The sequence below is a fragment of the Bufo bufo genome, chromosome 3, assembly GCF_905171765.1.
Source record: "Bufo bufo chromosome 3, aBufBuf1.1, whole genome shotgun sequence".
In the NCBI taxonomy this organism is placed as follows: domain Eukaryota; kingdom Metazoa; phylum Chordata; class Amphibia; order Anura; family Bufonidae; genus Bufo; species Bufo bufo.
The window spans coordinates 378,070,600-378,092,966 of NC_053391.1; the positions used below are offsets into that span (position 1 = coordinate 378,070,600).

Below are 22,367 nucleotides of genomic sequence, written 5' to 3' on the forward strand. Positions count from 1 at the left end.
ATACTATTACAAGATAAATCAAACATATAAATACCCTGATCGGCCCCCATGTGACAGCATATAACCAATGAACACAAACTGCTATTCACAAAACACCTGTGTATTAATTAAAATGATCGCTGCTACCAATAAAGATGTTGCTCCAACCATCAAATGTACCCGATGTTCACTAAGTAGGTTCCAGCTGCGTCCTCATGTTACCCATACATGTCGGCGTCTCCATGGGCGTATTGCGCATGTCTGTGATGTCATCGCGTCGATGCAGGGGCGGGGCACCGTCGCCTCACACAGCAGAGAGGCTGTACCCAACTCTGCATAAGCACTGCATGTGAGCCAGCAAGAATCACTGTTACCGGTCACATGTCTGGCGCGTCATCAATCACGTGACAGTCACCTGACCCGCAACAGGTCCTGGAACGCCGCAAGTGACAAATAGTGGATCTATTGTAACGACCACAGTTATGCATATAAGCAATGCTATAAAAGGTACAAATCTGTCCCATGTGTATCTAGGTCAGGTCTACATACAAAATGGACTATAGAATCAATTATCGATGTCATCAATCACTCAGTCATGTATATAAAACATGGCTGAGCCATTTACACCCAATATTATTCTAGTGCGGGCGACAGAGGGCTATATATAAACTGCCATCTATAAAATAGTGACGTGAGCATTCACGTCTATTGTGGAGCAAATGATCATATAGGTGGTGTGAATAAAACAGTTATTTTTATAAAAGAACTGAATAAAGGGGTGTATTAATATATGTATATATATATATATATATCTCTTAAAATCCCAGTAAAAACAGGATACCCTGAAAAGGACGTTGACATATAAGGAAATATTCTATCTATCTACATTGTTTGCATTAAATTCTATATTCAGTCCCTGGGGTTGTAGAGCTTGCAAGGTAAAAATCCATTTAAGCTCTTTTTTCTTTAGCATTTTCTTTTAGTACTAGGATACTTGAGAAAGGCTACTGCGTAGCCGAAACGTCGTACTTGTGTGTGCACTCTGGTCCCCAATAAAAGTCACACTGGCACTCAAACAATAGGAATTCACGTGGAACTTGAATATTGTTGATATTAAAATATTTATTAAACAACAAATAATGTATCCTATGTGCACTAGGTTAAAATTCTAAAACATCTAAAAAGCATATACAGTCATGTGTATCGATCAGATGTCTATAACTGGAACACAAGAATCTGTAGACTCCGACACAGAGGGATGCATCCGTATTTCCCAGATTATATTTGGCTATTTGGATCGCAGCCGTCCGTGACAGAGCAAAACAGAGTAAATAGTATAAGTGTGCCCCAGATATAGTCAAATATATATAGTTACCATCCAGATTTCACAAACTTATGCATATCAATAAAATCTTATGCCACCTTATAGGATATAGAATATAAGATATTCGGAGTAAGTCCGTAGTTCACACCACGTGTGAATAGTCTATTTGTAAGGGACGTCTCAAAGGTCTGAGTACGCCTATGTATAAAAAAGTCAATTGTCCAGAAAATAAGTAGCTTCCGTACTTATACCGCCTGTTATTCCGTGGTTTAGTACAGCTTCACTTAGATTATATCTTTACTCACTGTGACCCCAGTCGGCTCACTGAATGGATTCCGCGGAAGGGTTACTTCTCGTGGCGTTGCACGCTTCAGCCTTTCTCCGCTTGATTTGTATCCGGTCAGGTCTTGGTTTGAATCCCGTCTCTATTCTCGCGGGAGACCTGTATCAGGTATTTCACTTTCATGAGTCCTGCAGTCAGCCTTGGTCTTACGTGAGCTCAAAGTGGGTAAATCTGTTCGTTCTTTAGTACATGGCCATGCACCGCTGAGATAGTTGCTTCACAGGTGATACGGGCGTATCACCTGTGAAGCAACTATCTCAGCGGTGCATGGCCATGTACTAAAGAACGAACAGATTTACCCACTTTGAGCTCACGTAAGACCAAGGCTGACTGCAGGACTCACGAAAGTGAAATACCTGATACAGGTCTCCCGCGAGAATAGAGACGGGATTCAAACCAAGACCTGACCGGATACAAATCAAGCGGAGAAAGGCTGAAGCGTGCAACGCCACGAGAAGTAACCCTTCCGCGGAATCCATTCAGTGAGCCGACTGGGGTCACAGTGAGTAAAGATATAATCTAAGTGAAGCTGTACTAAACCACGGAATAACAGGCGGTATAAGTACGGAAGCTACTTATTTTCTGGACAATTGACTTTTTTATACATAGGCGTACTCAGACCTTTGAGACGTCCCTTACAAATAGACTATTCACACGTGGTGTGAACTACGGACTTACTCCGAATATCTTATATTCTATATCCTATAAGGTGGCATAAGATTTTATTGATATGCATAAGTTTGTGAAATCTGGATGGTAACTATATATATTTGACTATATCTGGGGCACACTTATACTATTTACTCTGTTTTGCTCTGTCACGGACGGCTGCGATCCAAATAGCCAAATATAATCTGGGAAATACGGATGCATCCCTCTGTGTCGGAGTCTACAGATTCTTGTGTTCCAGTTATAGACATCTGATCGATACACATGACTGTATATGCTTTTTAGATGTTTTAGAATTTTAACCTAGTGCACATAGGATACATTATTTGTTGTTTAATAAATATTTTAATATCAACAATATTCAAGTTCCACGTGAATTCCTATTGTTTGAGTGCCGGTTCCATCCAACTTACATTTATACTAATCAGAATCAGGGGGCGTTTCTTTGAACTAGTGCACCTGTCGTGATAAATCAGAGTGAGCCATCTGCTTAGCACTTTTTTGTAAAAGTCACACTGGGCATGCTGCTGTGATCTCTTCTGTTAACCATTTATACCTATGGGATGGCGTTGGATTGGCTGTTCCTCCACGGATGGTGCATTTCAGATAGGCCAGAAGGTCCATTTGTGCTGCTCTACAACTATTTTCTATCACTGCTTCGGATCCGAGGAGCGCGCACTGGGGATACGGTCATTGTTTACCGATGGAAACACCCCCTGGACCGGGTAAGATCTCTGACAGGACAAATATGAGTGCATACTTATACACTGAGGAGGACATTCACAGGTTGATTAATGAGGATGCCAGTGATGTGACATTCCTCAGTATACCATCTATTGACCTGTTAAAAAGAAAACATGAAAATGAGTCCAAAAGACTTGCTACTATTGAATTGCATCTCGGCACGCTGAGGGAATACTACAAAGCACAACGTGTACCAAGAGGTTTAAGATCACACCTCCGTCCCAACCTTTTCCCCAACAATGAGGAATTTTGCAAAAAGTTTGAATCCGTGAATAACAAATATTCCTTTGAGTTGATGCTGCTTAATATAGAATACCTGCAAAAAAAGGCCGAGAGTATTAAAAGATTGCTTGTGCCTTTGGAAACGCAGATTCATGATTTGATATCTGCGGATGATTTTGCGGCTCACAAGGAAAAACTCACCTCACATGTACAACGACATAAGGTTGAAGTGGAAAAAACAAAAAGGGACAAATGGCACCGTGATCTGGAAGACTACCAATCTGGACGGATATACAATTGGCGGAACCAACAAACCCGTTCCAGACCCCCCAAGAGAAGGGGCAGAGGGAGGAGGTTTGATCAAAGCCAATTTGGATTTACAACAGGCGAGTCAGATTCTACTGACTATTCCATCAAACCGGCTTTTTTAGGGAGAGCGGGACATATAGGAGGAGGAAACTCCGACGTGGTGGCAGAAAACACCACAGAGTACAGAAAAGATCAGCCTCCACCGATGTACCCGGGTTACAACCAGGAAGCCCGAGAGAGGGTGATGAGATGCATGCACAAGAAATAAACAATCTAGTGGTGAACATATCATCTGTAGAATTGAACGATGATCAGATCAACGTCCTAGCACATGGACTTTCTTTTTGTCTTGTGGCAGACACTGATTGGTTCGAGCTAGAACTTGACCTACAGCGCTTTTTTAGGCGCCTCAGATTGAAGGCATTCTTTGACAATAGGATCCACAGTAGGGTTATGTCTGACTGTGAAGCTGTTGAATTGTCCTTGGCCAAATTTGAGCTGAGCAACAAGAGCAGCTTCATGCCGCCACACAATAACCACATTGTGGAATCTTACATCCAAATTGTAACCAAACACATTAGAAGCTTACAAGCATGTAATCAGCAGCGACATTACTGCCCCAACTTGTCACATGATGAGAGACAGGCCCTTAAGGCATTAATGGCCAACAGAGACCTCACTATCAAATCAGCCGACAAGGAGGGGGCTGTGGTGATCATGGACACGGATGGTTATATTCGGGAGATACGCAGACAGCTGAGTGATGGGGAGGTCTATGTTAAATTACAACATGACCCTAAATGGGAGATTGCCGGAGAGGTGATGAACATTGTCGACACGGCAGCCGCACGTGGTATCATTGATTCAGAGCTATGCCAGTTCCTCAAGATACCTTTTCCCATCACTCCGCTCATCTACGTTCTCCCCAAAATTCATAAACAGCTGGTAGACCCCCCGGGTAGACCTATAGTGTCGGGCAGGGGATCCATTTTCAGCAATATTGCCATATTTCTTGACAAACTACTGTGTCCATGCGACCTCAGCTCCCTCCTATGTCAGGGATATGGGACACTTTTTAACCAAACTCAGTGGCATTATTTTACCCACCCATTTCTATCTAGTAAGCTTTGATGTGGTGGCTCTGTACACGTCTATCATGCATGATTATGGATTAAATGTCATCGATGTGGCCCTGGCCGGCACGGGACTCACTGGCGATGCACGCCGCTTTGTCCTCGATCTCCTTGAGTTGGTCCTCAAGAGGAACTATTTCCTTTTTGGCAACACCTTTTACCAACAGTCACTCGTTGTGGTCATGGGCTCCAACGTGGCACCTACTTATGCCAACATGTTCATGGTGGAGGTCGAGGACAAATTGTTATATGTGTCCAATATCGCCAGTGGGTCCTGTGCTGGTGGCGCTACATCAACAAAATTTTTATGATTTGGAGTGGTTCAATGGAGGATTTGAATGACTTTCATCAACACCTCAACCATGGGGTACCCGGGCTACAATTTACTGTGACCTGCTCTGCTGAGGAGTTAGTTTCTTAACGTCAGGGTATACCTAGAAGGAGGTCAATTAAAAACAGATTTATATAAGAAATCTACAGATAGGAATAATCTTTTAAGATACGACAGTAACCATCCACGTCGCATGCTTGACTCCCTACCGTGGAGCCAGATGCTACGTGTGAGACGGGTGGTGTCAGATGATAGTGTGTTCATGAAACGTATTGATGAGATGTGCAATAAATTTGCCAAGAGAAAATATCCATGCAGACTGCTACACAGATCGAGGGCTCGGATCTCCTTGGCTGACAGGGTGTCCACCGTTCAGGTTTCCTCTAGGAATAAGAACATGGGACGTATCCCGTTTGTATCCACCTATGGCCACCACAGTGTAGATATTGCGCAGATCTTGAGAAAAGACTGGCATATCTTACACAGTGGTCTTCCTTCAATCAGCGAATTTGATAAACCACCATTGGTGGCATACAAACGTGGAGCTAACTTACGTGATAAGTTGATTAACACTGACATAGGTGGAGTTAACAAAGGAGGGCAGACGTTTTTAAAACCCAGACAGACAGGCAATTTCCCTTGTCTGGGCTGCTGCAATTGTGGCAACATGCTGAAAGGCAACACCTTTGTTCACCCATACAGTGGCAAGAAATTCAACATCAGAGAGTACTACACATGCCGATCCAAGTATGTCATCTACATGATCGTCTGCCCATGTAGTTTAATCTATGTCGGCGAGACGACCATGGAGGTGAGGGAACGTATCAATAAACACAAAAGCACCATAAGGAAAAAAATGCTGGACAAGCCAGTGGCCAAACATTTCTCTGACTGTGGACACTCTGTCAGCCAACTGAGATTCCCAAGAGAGGACGTGACAGGGAACGCATGCTAAAGAAAAAAGAGCTTAAATAGATTTTTACCTTGCAAGCTCTACAACCCCAGGGACTGAATATTGAATTTAATGCAAACAATGTAGATAGAATATTTCCTTATATGTCAACGTCCTTTTCAGGGTATCCTGTTCTTACTGGGATTTTAAGGTCTATATACAGTACAGACCAAAAGTTTGGACACACCTTCTCATTCAAAGAGTTTTCTTTATTTTCATGACTATGAAAATTGTAGATTCACACTGAAGGCATCAAAACTATGAATTAACACGTTGACTTATATACATAACAAACAAGTGTGAAACAACTGAAAATATGTCATATTCTAGGTTCTTCAAAGTAGCCACCGTTTGCTTTGATTACTGCTTTGCACACTCTTGGCATTCTCTTAATGAGCTTCAAGAGGTAGTCCCCTGAAATGGTTTTCACTTCACAGGTGTGCCCTGTCAGGTTTAATAAGTGGGATTTCTTGCCTTATAAATGGGGTTGGGACCATCAGTTGCGTTGAGGAGAAGTCAGGTGGATACACAGCTGATAGTCCTACTGAATAGACTATTAGAATTTGTATTATGGCAAGAAAAAAGCAGCTAAGTAAAGAAAAACAAGTGGCCATCATTACTTTAAGAAATGAAGGTCAGTCAGTCAGCCGAAAAATTGGGAAAACTTTGAAAGTAAGGGCTATTTGACCATGAAGGAGAGTGATGGGGTGCTGCGCCAGATGACCTGGCCTCCACAGTCACCAGACCTGAACCCAATCAAGATGGTTTGGGCTGAGCTGGACCGCAGAGTGAAGGCAAAAGGGCCAACAAGTGCTAAGCATCTCTGGGAACTCCTTCAAGTCTGTTGGAAGACCATTTCAGGGGACTACCTCTTGAAGCTCATCAAGAGAATGCCAAGAGTGTGCAAAGCAGTAATCAATGATCACTTGCTCCACAATAGACGTGAATGCTCACTATTTTATAGATGGCAGTTTATATATAGCCCTCTGTCGCCCGCACTAAAATAATATTGGGTGTAAATGGCTCAGCCATGTTTTATATACATGACTGAGTGATTGATGACATCGATAATTGATTCTATAGTCCATTTTGTATGTAGACCTGACCTAGATACACATGGGACAGATTTGTACCTTTTATAGCATTGCTTATATGCATAACTGTGGTCGTTACAATAGATCCACTATTTGTCTCTTGTGGCGTTCCAGGACCTGTTGCGGGTCAGGTGATTGTCACGTGATTGATGACGTGCCAGACATGTGACCGGTAACAGTGATTCTTGCTGGCTCACATGCGGTGCTTATGCAGAGTTGGGTACAGCCTCTCTGCTGTGTGAGGCGACGGTGCCCCGCCCCTGTATCGACGCGATGACATCACAGACATGCGCAATACGCCCATGGAGACGCCGACATGTATGGGTAACATGAGGACGCAACTGGAACCTACTTAGTGAACATCGGGTACGTTTGATGGTTGGAGCAACATCTTTATTGGTAGCAGCGATCATTTTAATTAATACACAGGTGTTTTGTGAATAGCAGTTTGTGTTCATTGATTATATGCTGTCAGATGGGGGCCGATCAGGGTATTTATATGTTTGATTGATCTTGTACTAGTATACTTGAGAAAGGCTACTGCGTAGCCGAAACGTCGTACTTGTGTGTGCACTCTGGTCCCCAATAAAAGTCACACTGGACAGGCTGATGTGATCTCTTCTGTTAACCATTTATACCTATGGGACGGCGTTGGATTGGCTGTTCCTCCACGGCTGGTGCATTCCAGATAGGCCAGAAGGTCCATTTTGTGCTTCTCTACAACTATTTTCTATCACTATCCTCAGGATAGGTCATCAATATCAGATCGGCGGGGGTCCGACACCCAGCACCCCTGCCAATCAGCTGTTTGAAGAGGAGGCGCGCGCCGTGCTTAACCACATATGCAGTCACATATGTGGTTAAGTGTGGCTGCCATGTCAGTGCTGGAGGCTGGGAGATATAAATTTGTGGGAGACCATGGAAGTATCAAGATGGTAGTGCCAGGGGATTGGTAGGTAATTATACTGTTTTTATTTTTTATTTTTATATTATTTTAGACTGTTGTCCACACCTGCGGATTTTATCTGCAGTTAATCCATATCAAACTCCACAACACTTGGGTTTGATAGCGGATTTTCTTCTTGAAATCCAAGCAGCCTGCCTCCGAAATTGGCAGATTTTAAAAATCTCAGGTCGATTTCCAGATTTGTGCAGAAGTCATCCACATTTCTGGTTCTGTAATTCCCTGCAGATATTCTATGCACAGTTCCAGATGGAAAATCTGCAGCATTTCAGGTCCGTGTGGACATACCCCAACAGTATTTGTATTAGCAGCGTCTAATGTTGTCTACGTTTCCACTTTCCAGAATGAATGACAATTAGGCATTTCTGTGGAGACCTTACAGAACAGAGTCTACAGCAGGCATTTTTGCTAAGTCTAGATTACCCAGCAAACAATGTGTGCTCTATAATAGCCCTGCGATTTAGCTAATGAAAAGGTGGGGGTTGCAGTCTTTTCCTAATCACGGGGCTAATCAGCCATCCTTCTAGTGTGGCTTAGTCCGAATCCATCTCCCATATTATCTTCTTATCTCCTCCTGTCACTCTACGTCACGCTAAGTAGATTCCTAATATTCTTTGAGATTACGGACATGTCAGTTGCTGTTTTTGTGGTGTGAAAGTGACCAGACGATGAAGAAAATGCCGCTCGAGTGGACAGAATTCCTTTTTTCCTTTTTTTTTGTATGTCTACCTAGTGTATGTGCGTTGCTGGCTTTAATTTAGGGTGTGTCTTACAGTTTCCACCTTATTAAAAAGTATGGAGCATGGTATATCTCTACTGTTGTCAACCAAAAAGAATCGCCCCTATAGGTAGGTGACTCCTTTTTAAATTGTCTTGTCATTTCAAGTACGAATTTGGCCAAACTTCAGTGATATAACAGAAATGGTTTGCATCTTGTTACTTTTGGTTACATTTATTACAGGAATGGTCTGGGAAATTACCAGTTTAAATAGGTGGCAAATATTTAGGTGCTATATTGTGCGTGTTAATAATTGTTTTCTTAGAGAAGTTTAATTGGTCCCCTTTTTTTGCCTTTTGATTATTTTTCTCTATACCTGTCACATGTACACATAGCCACACATCTATGCACAAAAGTTATTATTTTAGCTAATAAATTGTATTCTATCTCAGTTACAATTAATGTTTTATGGAATAAAAAATAAAACTGCAAATTTTCTTTAGTGCAAGATTGGGTTGGGACTTCTTCAAGCAAGGGTCACCTATTGTAATGTATGACCAGATCCAGGAGTGTCCCATGGTTTTCAGCATAAGATATACTTTTTGTAGCCTAAGTTTGGCTGGGTGCACATACATCATCTGTGGAGCCAGACACAACTGATCTATGTGTATGTGCGCGTGCCACTCATAGACTGACGGTGGCCGACAAAAAAATGTAGAATGCAGCGTTTTTTCTGTCTAGAAGTGGTATTGGACATCTGACATCGTAAGTGATGTGCTGGAATTATATGAACCATAGAAAATCAGGATCAGTTCTAGCTTCAGTTTCCATTTGGCATTTCTGCAGCACATAAATGGGAAACTGAGCCGGATTGACGGACATATATGTAAAAGAACCCTTAAGGGGCCAGGACTGTCTCCATATGGCGTACTGGCCTCTTTTTCAGAAGCCTCACAACAGCGATGGCAGCCACTGGCCAAAAGGGTCTTCCTGCCAGCAGCTATTATTTACTGTGTAGGTGAGAACTGGGCACCCCAGGTAGGAGGAGTTTGAATGCAGTAGTGGTCAAGCATGCTCCCTGTTGCTCCATTGAAATTGTATGGCACAGATGAGGATATCCAGTGCACAAGCAATAATTGCTTCTGGCAAGAATACTCCTTTAATTATTGTACTTGCCGCTCAGTTGTGTCACACTATTTTCATACATGTTCCTACTACTCTTCCTCTATGCCTTGTGTACCTTCAGTGTGGGTGCTTTGTGACCCACACCAGCTAATAACGCTTGGCAGTCCTCATGAACCCTACTGATTAGTCATTGAACTTTATACCCACGGAAGAAAAGAACCTATGAGGACATAGTTTTCCCGTTGCTTGGTGGCCTATCAAGTTCTGTTTGTACCTTCTATGAGGTCTTCTGGTAGGTAACTGAGCATGACGGAGGTCCAAAATCTTCAGGGTACGGCATCGTTGAACACTTTAAGTGTTAAACCTTTTTGAATCAGCTTAGGGCTCTTTCACACTTGCGTTGTTCTTTTCCGGCATAGAGTTCAGTCGTCGGGGCTCTATGCCGGAAAAATCCTGATCAGGATTATCCCAATGCATTCTGAATGGAGTGAAATCCGTTCAGGATGCATCAGGATGTCTTTAGTTCCGGACCGGAACGTTTTTTGGCCGGAGAAAATACCGCAGCATGCTGCGCTTTTTGCTCCGGCCAAAAATCCTGAACACTTGCCGCATCGACGGATCCGGAATTAATGCCCATTGAAAGGCATTAATCCGGATCCGGCCTTAACCTAAACGTCGTTTCGGCGCATTACCGGATCCGACGTTCAGCTTTTTCTGAATGGTTACCATGGCTGCCAGGACGCTAAAGTCCTGTCTGCCATGGTAAAGTGTAGTGGGGAGCAACAAACCCACCGTCCGTGCGCCCCCCCGAGGCGCCCCAGAGCGACGCCAGGGCGTCCCACGCGCATGGACCACACGATCGCATGGATCACGCGATCCATGCGCATGGGGCACCCCGACGCCACCCCGGAGTGCCCCGGGAGCTGCACGGGCGGCAAGCACACTGCTCCCCCGCTCCCCACCACTACCATGGTAACCAGGACTTTAATAGCGTCCTGGCTGCCATAGTAACACTGAACGCATTTTGAAGACTGATCAGTCTTCAAATGCTTTCAGTTCACTTGCGGTGTTACGGATCCGGCGGGCACCTCCGGCATCGGAAGTGCACGCCGGATCCCAACAACGCAAGTGTGAAAGAGCCCTTAAAGGGGTTGTCCAACTTTAAAATAATAATTTTCAGCAGCTTCCCCGCCTTCCTTCCCACTGGATCTGTGGAGGGATGCACACTTACCTGCTCTCCGCCACTTTGTTCCAACTGTTTTAGTTCACTGCACTCCAGTTCCCTGATTGTCAGCTTCCAAGGTGAACAGGAGTCACATGTGCTGCTGCAGCCAATAACAGGTTGTGGCAGTGACGTAGCCCTCAATTGGTATGTGACCCTTGTCTACTCCAGATGGTTGACAAGCAGGGAACTGGAGTGTTCAAACCAAAGGAGCTGTACCCAACTATCTGGGAGCATGCCGAGAAGGGGAGGCTGCAGAAAATTGCTTCAAAGCTGGACAACCACTTTAAGTTGACCACCAAATATATATGGTGTGTGAAGTTGTCACAAATACAGATGTTATTTACTGTACTTTTTTACTTCCGTTTTATGATCCCTTGGATGATTACAAGATTATTTGGGTTTTACTTTTGAATAAGAAAGGATAAATGAAGCTGTGATAAAATGTAATACATTTTGTATAGTGCAAACTTTTTAATTATCTATATCTTTTGACGATTGTTAGCATTAAAAATATATTTTACTTCTAGTCTATGCATTTTAATGCTTTACTAAGTATAGTAATACATTATATACAATTCGTAGTGCAATTTTTATAAAATCTAAATAATAGAATGGATTTGAATTTATAGCCCTCATTACCAATGAATGTTCCTCTCTGGGTATATAATAAAATCTACCTATGTTCATGAATGTTTTCTTAGTCTTGTCAGATGGGTAGTCTGTACTCCTGCGGTGTATCCTACTGTAACTTGACAGCTTTAACCTTAGTTAGCCAACGTTGTACATTTTTTGCCTGAGTGAATTTATATAAAACTGAAAAATCTTTCCACTCTGATGTAGGGCAGACCACGTGCACCCTTGGAGATAGAAATGACAGACCCTCATCTTAGGGCTAAAGCGGTTGTCTGGATTTCTCGTATTAATGACCTTTCCACAGGATGGGTCAACAGTATCAGACTGGCGGAAGTCTGACTTCTGGCACCCCTGCCGATCAGCTGTTTAAAGAGAACGCAATGCTTCTGGGAGCGCTTCGTTTTCTTCACCGTTTACCTGCTCGCCGTCGACATTGCAGTTGTGGAGCAGTGTCATTTCAGCTCTGCCATCCCAATCTCTTGAGCTCTGCCTACTCTTCAAACAGCTGATTGGCAGGGGTGCAGGGAGTCGGACCCCCGCCAATCTGATATTGATGACCTATCCGGATGATGGGTCATCAGAATGGGAAAACCAGACAACCCCTCTAATTTAGTTGCTGAACATAGCCTTATAATCTGTAGTCAGTTTTTAAAGCATCTCTCCTGGTCAAGTAAAAAAGTGACAATGACGGCACTAATTGGATAGCATCAGACTGTGCAGGGACACACCATGTACCCATCTAACGACAGTAGTTAAAATAATTCCACATCCACTTGCAGGCGCATGGACACTCTGTCCTCACTGAAGACAGCAGGACCTGATGCTCCCAGCGTTGTGACGTCACATGATCATTCTGGGAGCGTCAGGTCCTGCTGCCTGCAGTGAGGAATGAGCGTCCTTGCACATGCATGTGGAAGAGGAATTTAGTATTTTTATTTTAACCCCTGAAAGGCCCTTAGTACAATTTTTATTTTTAATTATTTTTTTGCCCTCATGTGTGCAAGTGGATGAGGTATATTTTGTTTTGGCACAAGCAAAATGGGGGCCAATAAGAGGGGCATTATTCTTACTGGGAGCTATTAATCATACTGTGGGGCACTAATGGGTCCATTAATCATACTGGAGGGCACTATGGGGGCCATTAAGTTTGCTAAGGGGCACTAATGGAGGCATTAATCATACTGGGGGCCACTATGCGGACCATTAATCATACTAAGGGGCACTGATGAGGGCATTAATGATATTAAGGGGCACTATGGGGGCCATTTCCTGTCCAAGAGGTACTATGGGGGGCATTATGTGTACTGTGAGGGCACTGCAGTGGTTTGGATATAAAAAAATAAATAAAAATGAAACCATTAAATTCATCCATTTTAACGGTCATTAAAAACGGATGAAAAACTGTTATTAAAAATGGATAAACAGACAGAAAATGGAGGCACACACTGATGTGAAATGGCCATGAAAAACTGACGGCGTGTCTGTTTTTAATGGCCTTTGTGTGAATGTACTCTTACAGGTTACTCTTCAAGTTCCTGCATATAAGTGTGTTTTTAGACTTTGTATTTACTTACAATTTTCATGATTCAGGCCTTCTACTTGAATACATTAGTCTTTGGCCACCTAGAACAACATAGAATGGTGAAATAATTTGTGTTAAAATGATAGCAGGTTACTGCTTAGCATTTAGAGTGGAGAACAAGCACAGTTTTCCATCTTGTCCATGCATATGGATTTTTAAGCTCTGTATATCATTGTACATTAAAGCATGGACTGATGGTACGATTCACCGAGGAACCTCAATGGCTTTTCCAGGCTGTTTCTTCCAGCAGATTAACATTGGAAATCATTGTGGAGGACAGTGCACATCTTGATCTGCATTTTGTTAATAGAGAATGTAATCGTCACCTAGTAATGCCAAATCTTTATTCTGCGCTCTTTAATTTCAAGGACCACTGAACACCTAATACCGTCATTTATAACGTAGCCAATTGAATCTGTTGTTGCAGCGGGCTACTTTAGCCTGTTGATGAAAGGTTAGCTTGTTTAGCTAGTATACTGTTCATATGTATTTTTATTGAGTTGTGCATTGTTCCTTTAATCTCAATGATCAAAGGAGTAAAGAAGAGATGAATAGGGAGTCGCAACCTTTAATCCAAAAGGCAGCTAAAGCTCTGTATACACAGTATTTAAATGTATGGCATTGGATTCTGTGTCTTTGCTATGGAACATCTAGTGGTGCTTCTTCCATTTTCTTCAAAACCACTTGAACTTTGTGTTTACTTGTTTGGTTTTAGGGGCTTTATCTTTTTAGAAAAACATAGATGCTTTCCTCCAAAAAAGGGGCCCCTCTTGTTCATGGCCTTTTTCAACTAAATAGAGCTAATTTGCAATATTACATAACATACAGCCCATAGACATGGCTCAATAGCAATATGAGCTCTTTGACAGAGAGAGTGGGCTGCCAGTGCTTTACTATGGCAGGTTTGCCTTATGTAGCTGCCTATTAGGCCATGCCAGAAGCATAGTCTAATAGTTTGTCAGTGTAACTCCAACAGGCAATAATGGATTGAAATATTATATATTTATAAACATTATAGAAATGAACAAATATTCACTCCTTCAGGAGTCCTGTGGGGACAAAAAGTACAATGACGTTTAAATGGGTTTAATACAGATGACCTATTCTCATCTGATCGGTGGGGGTGCAGCACCCAGGATCCTAGCCAATCTGCTGTTTGAGAAGGCACCGGCACTCTCGCAGCTTGCCAGACAGATGCCCTTTAATTTGTTTCCATGTCATTATAATGTATAGTAGTTAAAAAAATGAATTCTGAAATCCTGCACTTTTCCCTCTGGCCACTGAACTTTATAATAGACTGACATTCCCTGTTCTGTAGAGCTCACAATCATCTCACTAATATCACTGACTTCATTACTTTGCCTCTGCTATAAAGATGTGGGCAGATAGCACAAGATCCATAGATCAATTGACGATGGTCATAGCTCCCACACCCAGAGTATGCTTAGGTAGATAAGTGTTTAGGTAGGTGGTGCTTGTCAAAGGAACATCCACATGAATGCTAGGACCCAAGGTTTCCCAGCAGAACATTGCCCAAGGTATCACACAACATTGCCCAAGGTACACATGATGCAAAAGAAGATGTGATTCATCAAATTAGGTGACCTTGTTATAATGCTCCATGATCGAGTTCTGATGGTCACATGCCCATTGGAGGCACATTTGGCAATTGACAGCAGTCAGCTTGGAACTATTGGTGGTTTATTTGTTGTCCTTCCTTAATCCACACTGCTTGCTATGAGCACCAGATTTTGGAGATGCTCTGACAGTTGACAAGCCATCATTTCTCAGACTACCACAAACTAGACACTGTGGCTAAACTGTAGTTCCAGATTGCAGCACCACCCTAATGAGGTAACTAAAGAGCAAATAATCATCCCCTATAGACTGTAAGGGTGAGGACACATATAGCGGCATCAGGGTGAGGACACGTATAGTGGCGTCAGCATTTGGCCAAAAACCACGTCCACGTGTGGTTTTCAAATGAGTACTAATCATATTAGTGCCTACACAATTTTGCAGGTACAGTTGTTCAACCGTTTACTATCATTCTAAGATATGAGTCTTCTTAATTAATGTTGCTGTTTTTTTCAGTTATTAGAATGTAACATTGCATTTGGGTTGTTTGTGCAAGACCATAAGACATACTTTAGCGTTGGCAGTTTTTTATTGCGATGATGGTACCGCTACGTCTTTGCAGCACTTCCCTGTCTAGTGGCGCCAATGAGAGTATTTTCTTACCATTTACTATCGCATGTTAGTCCGGGGTTTTCACCGCCACATATACCCCTACTTTAAGTCTTATTTAATGCTCTAATTGAAACTACATTAATGCCTCCTATCAGCCAGTGACTTAAACGTTGACAGTATGTCATTTCTTCTACGCTTCTAAAATAGCAGACTAATTTGTCTGTCGTCTATGTGTCAGACATGCTAAGCGGGATCGTCTAATGAGTGGGAATGAATTATAATTTTATATTTACATGTAGAGAAACGCAGAATGGTATTCATATGTTTCAAACTTATATGAAAGCAGAGTTTCTGCAACCAACAGGAGCAAGTCAGGTTCCCGGCTGGCCGAGACACCTAGGAGATAAAATTGGTTTGTAACTGCTTCTGTCTTCTCTTTTCCAGACTATATATTACTCAATAAGTGCTATTGTATAATGGCAGAGCTGCTAGGCCTTGGCAGACCCAATTCTGCTCTGCCAGTGACAGGAAGCTGTTTTACCCTCTGATTGGGGCTCCTGTGGATTCTCCAGTTTCAGTGGAAATCTGCAAGATAAAAAATAAAAAAGGATAACTCATGGATATTATGATAAAAATGTAAAAAGTGTGTGTGTATAAAATGATATATATTACAAATAAAGAAAACAAGAAATGCCACCCACGCCATAGCGGCACCCAGACTATACATACTACATTTCAAACACAAAATCGGGAGCCTATTTCTGTACCATATTTTATTGTCGGCTTGTAAATTAAAAGAATAAAGAACTCTAAACTGACTTTTATTTCCTTTTGTATGCCTTAGGGCTCTTTCACACTTGCGCTTTTGTTTTCCGGCATAGAGTTCCTGATCAGGATTATCCCAATGCATTCTGAAAGGAGAGAAATCCGTTCAGGATGTCTTCAGTTCAGGACCGGAACGTTTTTTGGCTGGAGAAAATACTGCAGCATGCTGCGCTTTTTGCTCCGGTCAAAAATCCTGAACACTTGCCGCATTGACGGATCCGGAATAATAACCCATTGAAATGTATTATTCCGGATCAGTCCTAACATCTCAGTTGTTACGACGCAACGACGGATCCGGAAGTTGCGTCTGCGCCAGGAAGTAGGAAGGACTTGGCTGGCGCAAAAAGAGACTGATCCGGAAATCCTGAAGCCAACATCAACTTTTACCAGATGCGTACGACGAATCCGGAAAAAAAACGTTGATGTTGGCTTCAGGATTTCCGGATCAGTCTCTTACCAAAAAAGCCGGAAAGACGCATCCGGAAAGAAAAAAATTATGCGTTCTTACGCGTTTTTCCAGATCCGGCGTGTAATTCCGGCAAATGGAGTACACGACTGATCCGGACAACGCAAGTGTGAAAGAGCCCTTACCGCTAGTAAAATTAAAACAGAAAAAAAGAGTCTCTTAAAAAATGTCAAAACAGTCCTATGCATCAGAAAAACGCACAAAGAATATTTTGGTAGCCTAGCAAATAAAGTTTGGGCTATTAAGCCTTCTTCATGTGTGCAAAATCACTAATAAGTGGTCATCTAATCGATTAATCGTAAGGTCCTGCAGGGGTGATTGTCCCTAGTCCTGTAAGGTTTTACTAAGACTAATGGCCTGATTGTCGGGCAGATTATGGGGGACGAACGTTCCTACAAACACTCATTCCCAATAATCTGCCGGTCTAATGGTGCCGCAGATCACCCAACAAGCGAGCAAAACGCTCATTCATCGGGTGTAAATTATTGTCTCTGAATGAGCATACAGTTGTCTCCTTCCCGATAATCCCGATAATCGTCCGCTCCTCAGGCCGTGTAAACCAGGCATAACAGTCCAAAGCAAATGTTAAAAAACATTGGCCACTTCATGTGTGTATATGACATATGAACATCATAGAGGCAGCCTCCACTTTAAGGGTCCATTCACACGTCCGTATGTGTTTTGCGGTTCCGCAAAACACAGTCACCGGCAATGTGCGTTCTGCATTTTGCGGACCGCACATTGCCGGCACTCTCATAGAAAATGCCTTTTCTTATCTGCAATTACGGACAAGAATAGGACATGTTCTATTTTTTTGCGGATCCGGAAGTGCGGATGCGGACAGCACATTCCGGCCCCATTGAAAATGAATGGGTCCGCACCTGTTCCGCAAAATTGCAGAACGGATGCGGACCCATTTTGCGGACGTGTGAATGGACCCTTAGCCAGAATGGCGCTGCAGCTCAATTAAGGGTCACCTTTTCCACCTGTGCCTCCTCCTTTGTAATGGAGATGTGTTATATTATCTTATGATTCTCTCTGCTTTCACACTAGCGTTATTCTTTTCCGGCATTGAGTTCCGTCCTAGGGGCTCAATACCGGAAAAGAACTGATCAGTTTTATCCTAATGCATTCTGAATGGAGAGCAATCCGTTCAGGATGCATCAGGATGTCTTCAGTTCAGCCTTTTTGCCTTTTCAGGACAGAGATAATAGCGCAGCATGCTGCGGTTTTATCTCCGGCCAAAATTCCGGAACACTTGCCGGAATGCATTTTTTCCCATTGAAATGCATTTATGCCGGATCCAGCCCCGAGTTTTCTGGCAAAACGGATCCATTTTTGCGGTCTGCACATGCTCAGACCGCAAAAAATGTGAAAAAAAAATAAATGCCGGATCCGTTTTTCCAGATGACACCGGAGAGACGGATCCGGCATTTCAATGCATTTGTCATACGGATCAGGATCCTGACCCGTCTGACAAATGCCATCAGTTAGCATACGTTTTGACGGATCCGGCAGGCAGTTCCGGTGACGAAACTGCCTGCCGGAATCCTCTGCCGCAAGTGTGAAAGTACCCTTAAGGGCATTTGTGGTACCCTACGGCTGTGCCTAGATAGCACTTTCTACCAGTATTTTTGGTGCACTTGCCCAGTAAAGTTGTGTGCTTGGATATTTTGTTTAGACGTTGGCAGCTATGGCACGGTTGTCAGCCTTTTTTGAAAGGAAAGGTTTGACTGCAGTGTCCTTTAGTTGAAATTACTGACAGGAGGTACATTCTGTAATGTAAAATATTTCTTCTATGACACCTCAAGCGTCTTGATATTTGATAAGCTCTTAGCCGTTTTTTTTTTTTATGTGGCATTGACAATGACAATATAATAATCATGGTCTTATTGTACAGACACGCCGGGAGGCTCTATGCACTTCAAAATAATAGATCTTGGACAATTAGGGCAATAAATTGTGTATTTCTGATATAGCTGATGAAATTAGCACGTCATTATGGACTGTGCATTTATACTGCAGTTGTCACTCCCTGTTGTCCAACAAGAAATCCATGGTAAAGGATGAAGTAAAATTCCATGTAACTACCATTGCACAAGTTTACGGACTCTCATACGGTATATGGTGGCTTCGTGCTGGAATGAGTCCAACAAAGATGGTGTATTTCAGAACTCCACCTTCATTGTTAGTGCTAGCATTATGATTTCTTTCTTACAGAATTAATCATTGAGTATGATGGTACCACCAGCCAGCTTTGATTCATTCTCCAAAGATAATTAAAGGAGTTATCCAACTTTCCTATATTGATGATCTGTCCTCGGGACAAGCCATCCATATGAAATCTGTGAGGGCCCAACTCTCTGCTCTCCTGATCTCTGCCGCACTGCGATGTCTTCAGTGTTTACATGGTTATGTCCGATGTTCATACTCTGGACGCTGTATTTTTCATAGTGGCTGTTCCGAGTATTGCAGCCTTGTTCTGTTCAGTCTCCTCCTTCATGGACAGGGCCAGCTTCCTGTACAGCCATCTTGCCCGGTCGTGTCAATCAAGAAGTAGAGGGAGGGGCTAGCACAAGAAGCAGGAGGAGCAAGGGTGTTCCGAGTGTCTTGGTCCCGCCGTTGGTGCGCTTAACTGCTTACCAACTATGGCCCACCCCTTTTCTTAAACCACTCCTTCTTTAACAGTGCAACATAAACAAACAAATGAAAGACTCCGACATATTTAATATATATATATATATGTATATATGTACAAAGCTCGTGTATGTGTGTGTGTGTGTGTGTGTGTGTATATATGTGTGTGTATGTATGTATATATGTACAAAGCTTGTGTATGTGTGTGTATATGTGTGTGTGTATATATGTGTGTGTATGTATGTATATATGTACAAAGCTTGTGTATGTGTGTGTATATGTGTGTGTGTGTGTGTGTATATATATATATATATATATATATATATATATATATATATTAGTTTTTTTCCTGTTCATAAATCTGTTACAGCCTGAGTTTAGAAAACCCTTCTGAAGCCATTTTTTTTCCATGTAGGATTTTATCTCAATTCACCTTCATAATAATCAGTTTTCAGTTTATATGGACAGTACATATTTTGTAATAGGTTATCAGCAAGTAATATAGAGGGAAGCAGGGAAAGCGGGAGGTCATGCATGCTAATAAAGTTTTGGTTACTGTAGTCTGCCCTTTTTAAATCTAGTGATATGTATGTTACTAATCTACTTGTAAGGCTTCTAACATTCACTTTATATGGATTACGTCAACAGTGGAAGAGTCTGACATCATTGACCTGGAGAAAAGATATTGGCTATTAAAGGCTCAGTCGAGGACAGGACGCTTTGACCTGGAAACATTTGTCCCTTTGATTTCCCCACCAATTCATCAGTCATTGAGTGAAGGTATTTTTATTGTACAATGTAGCTATAAAATCGTTGCCTTTTGATAAAAAAAATATCTAATGTGATAACTGGTAGATAATATAACGACTGATTAACTCACACCCCCTTATAAATCAGTGTATGAGAGATCCTCAGAAATGTTCAGTCTATGCAAAGTCAGAGGACACTGCATTGGTGAGGGTAGAAAATGACATGCATCTCCTTAAAGGGGTTGTCTCACTTTAATAATTGCATTTAATATGTAGAGGAAGTGAAGTCACTTACTAATGTATTGTTATTTTCCATACTGCCTCTTTTGCTGGCTGGATTAATTTTTCCATCACGTTATACACTGCTCATTTCCATGGTTATGACCACTCTGCAATCCAGCAGCGGTGGTCGTGCTTGCAGACTATAAGAAAAAGTGCCGGCATCTCGGTTGGCCGGGATTTTAGGAGCGCACTATTCCTATAGTGTACAAGCATGACCACCACTGCTGGATTGCAGGGTGGTTGTTGCCATGGAATGAAGCAGTGTAGAATGTGATGGAAAAATGAATCCAGCCAGCAAAGGAGGCAGTATGGACAATCACAATACATTAGTAAGAGGTTTGTATTAACCTCCTCTACATAATAAATGCTATTTGATGAAGTGAAACAACACCTTTTAAGTCCCCTAATTCTGAGCTGTGCTTGTGCAAACAGAAAAGGACATACCTGTTGAAGCCGAAAGCAGCTCAGGCATCTGTGTGAGTGCAAGTAGACTGGATCTGAGTGCTTGGGAGATGAATCTTCTCTTAAAGGGGTGTTCCCATCTCAGACATTGGGGACATATCGCTAGGATATGCTCTCATTTTCTGATAGGTGGAGGTCCCACCTGTCTCATGAACTGAGCCAGCAAAGTGAAGGGGGACGCATTGCGCAAGTGCAGCTGCCTTCCATTAATTTCTATGGGGCTGCCGAAAATAGCCGAGCGCTGTGCGCTCTCCTTCACTTTACCAGCTCAGTTTTTACAAGGTAGGTGTGGGTACCAGAGGTGGGACTCGCACCTATCAGACAATGGGAGCATACCCTCGCGATATGCCCCCAATGTTGACTACCCCTTTAAATAAAGTAAAATAAAGATTTAACAAAAGAATGAGCAATGAAGGTCTCCTGTTATTGCTCTCCTTTGCTTTGATCTCCATGGTCCATAATATATTTCAAAAGATTTATTATTAAATGGTTTCAAATGATACATAAATATATAGCCTTGTTGGCAAAGAAGAAAGACCTTACGCATGAGGTCATGCTGACAGTACTGTATACAACCAGAGCAGTAGGACATACAGAATAAAAAATACCAGAAGAACAATATATTACAGTTGATCTACAGCAACTAAAGAGCTAAGGTCACTATGTGGGATGAAGGGCAGGGAGCCAGGGCTTGCTGGGCAGAGATATTAATTGCCGATGGGACATCCCAGAGATCATCTGCCTCTACAGGGACATAAATCGAGGGGAGTGGCAGGAATAAGAGGAGGATACCTATGGCTTCCATAGTCTCGTGACCATCTATCATCCCCAATGGCAGCCTTTTTTTCAAAAATGGCCATTCTATCCATCCTTGCTTTAAAAGCAGCAATAGAGAGGCCTGTGGTTTTCCAACTGGCTGCTACATAAATTAGTGCAGCAAGAAGAAAGAACTGGGCAAGCTTGATGGGGGCAAACCGCATCCACATGGGTCTAGCACCCGGAGACAGCCCCATAATATAAAATACAAAATTCCTACCATCACCACCTTCCCTCTTGGTGCCCCAGTCTTTCACAACCTCCTTGATTTAACCTGGTGTTGTCCGCCCCGGTACTTCAGCGGCTACTACATGCCCTAGCTTAGTAAAATTCATAGTCCCTGTTCCTCCTTCACCTTCTCCGTCTTGCCATGTCGTATTCCACCTCCGACTGTGGGCAATTCATGTCTCGTTGCACGTCATGTCATTAAAACAAAAGATGGTTCCTCTCCCCTCCCTGTTCTGTTCACCTGCTCAGCTGTTCAAAGGTACAAATGCTGTGCTCTTTCAAGTGGCTTCCTTGCGTCAAAAATGTTATGCACTATATGCACAAAAGTATTGGGGCACCTACATATTCCACCTGCCGTAGTCTTC

The 22,367-nt window shown here is 42.6% G+C and overlaps 1 protein-coding gene across 1 annotated transcript in view; it reads left to right on the forward strand.

The window, feature by feature from the left end:
- Positions 1-22,367, forward strand: part of USP32 (ubiquitin specific peptidase 32) — a 167,202-nt gene that overhangs the window by 35,626 nt on the left and 109,209 nt on the right. The window contains 1 exon segment of the mRNA XM_040422276.1: positions 20,114-20,245. Coding sequence (XP_040278210.1) covers positions 20,114-20,245 — 132 coding nt within the window.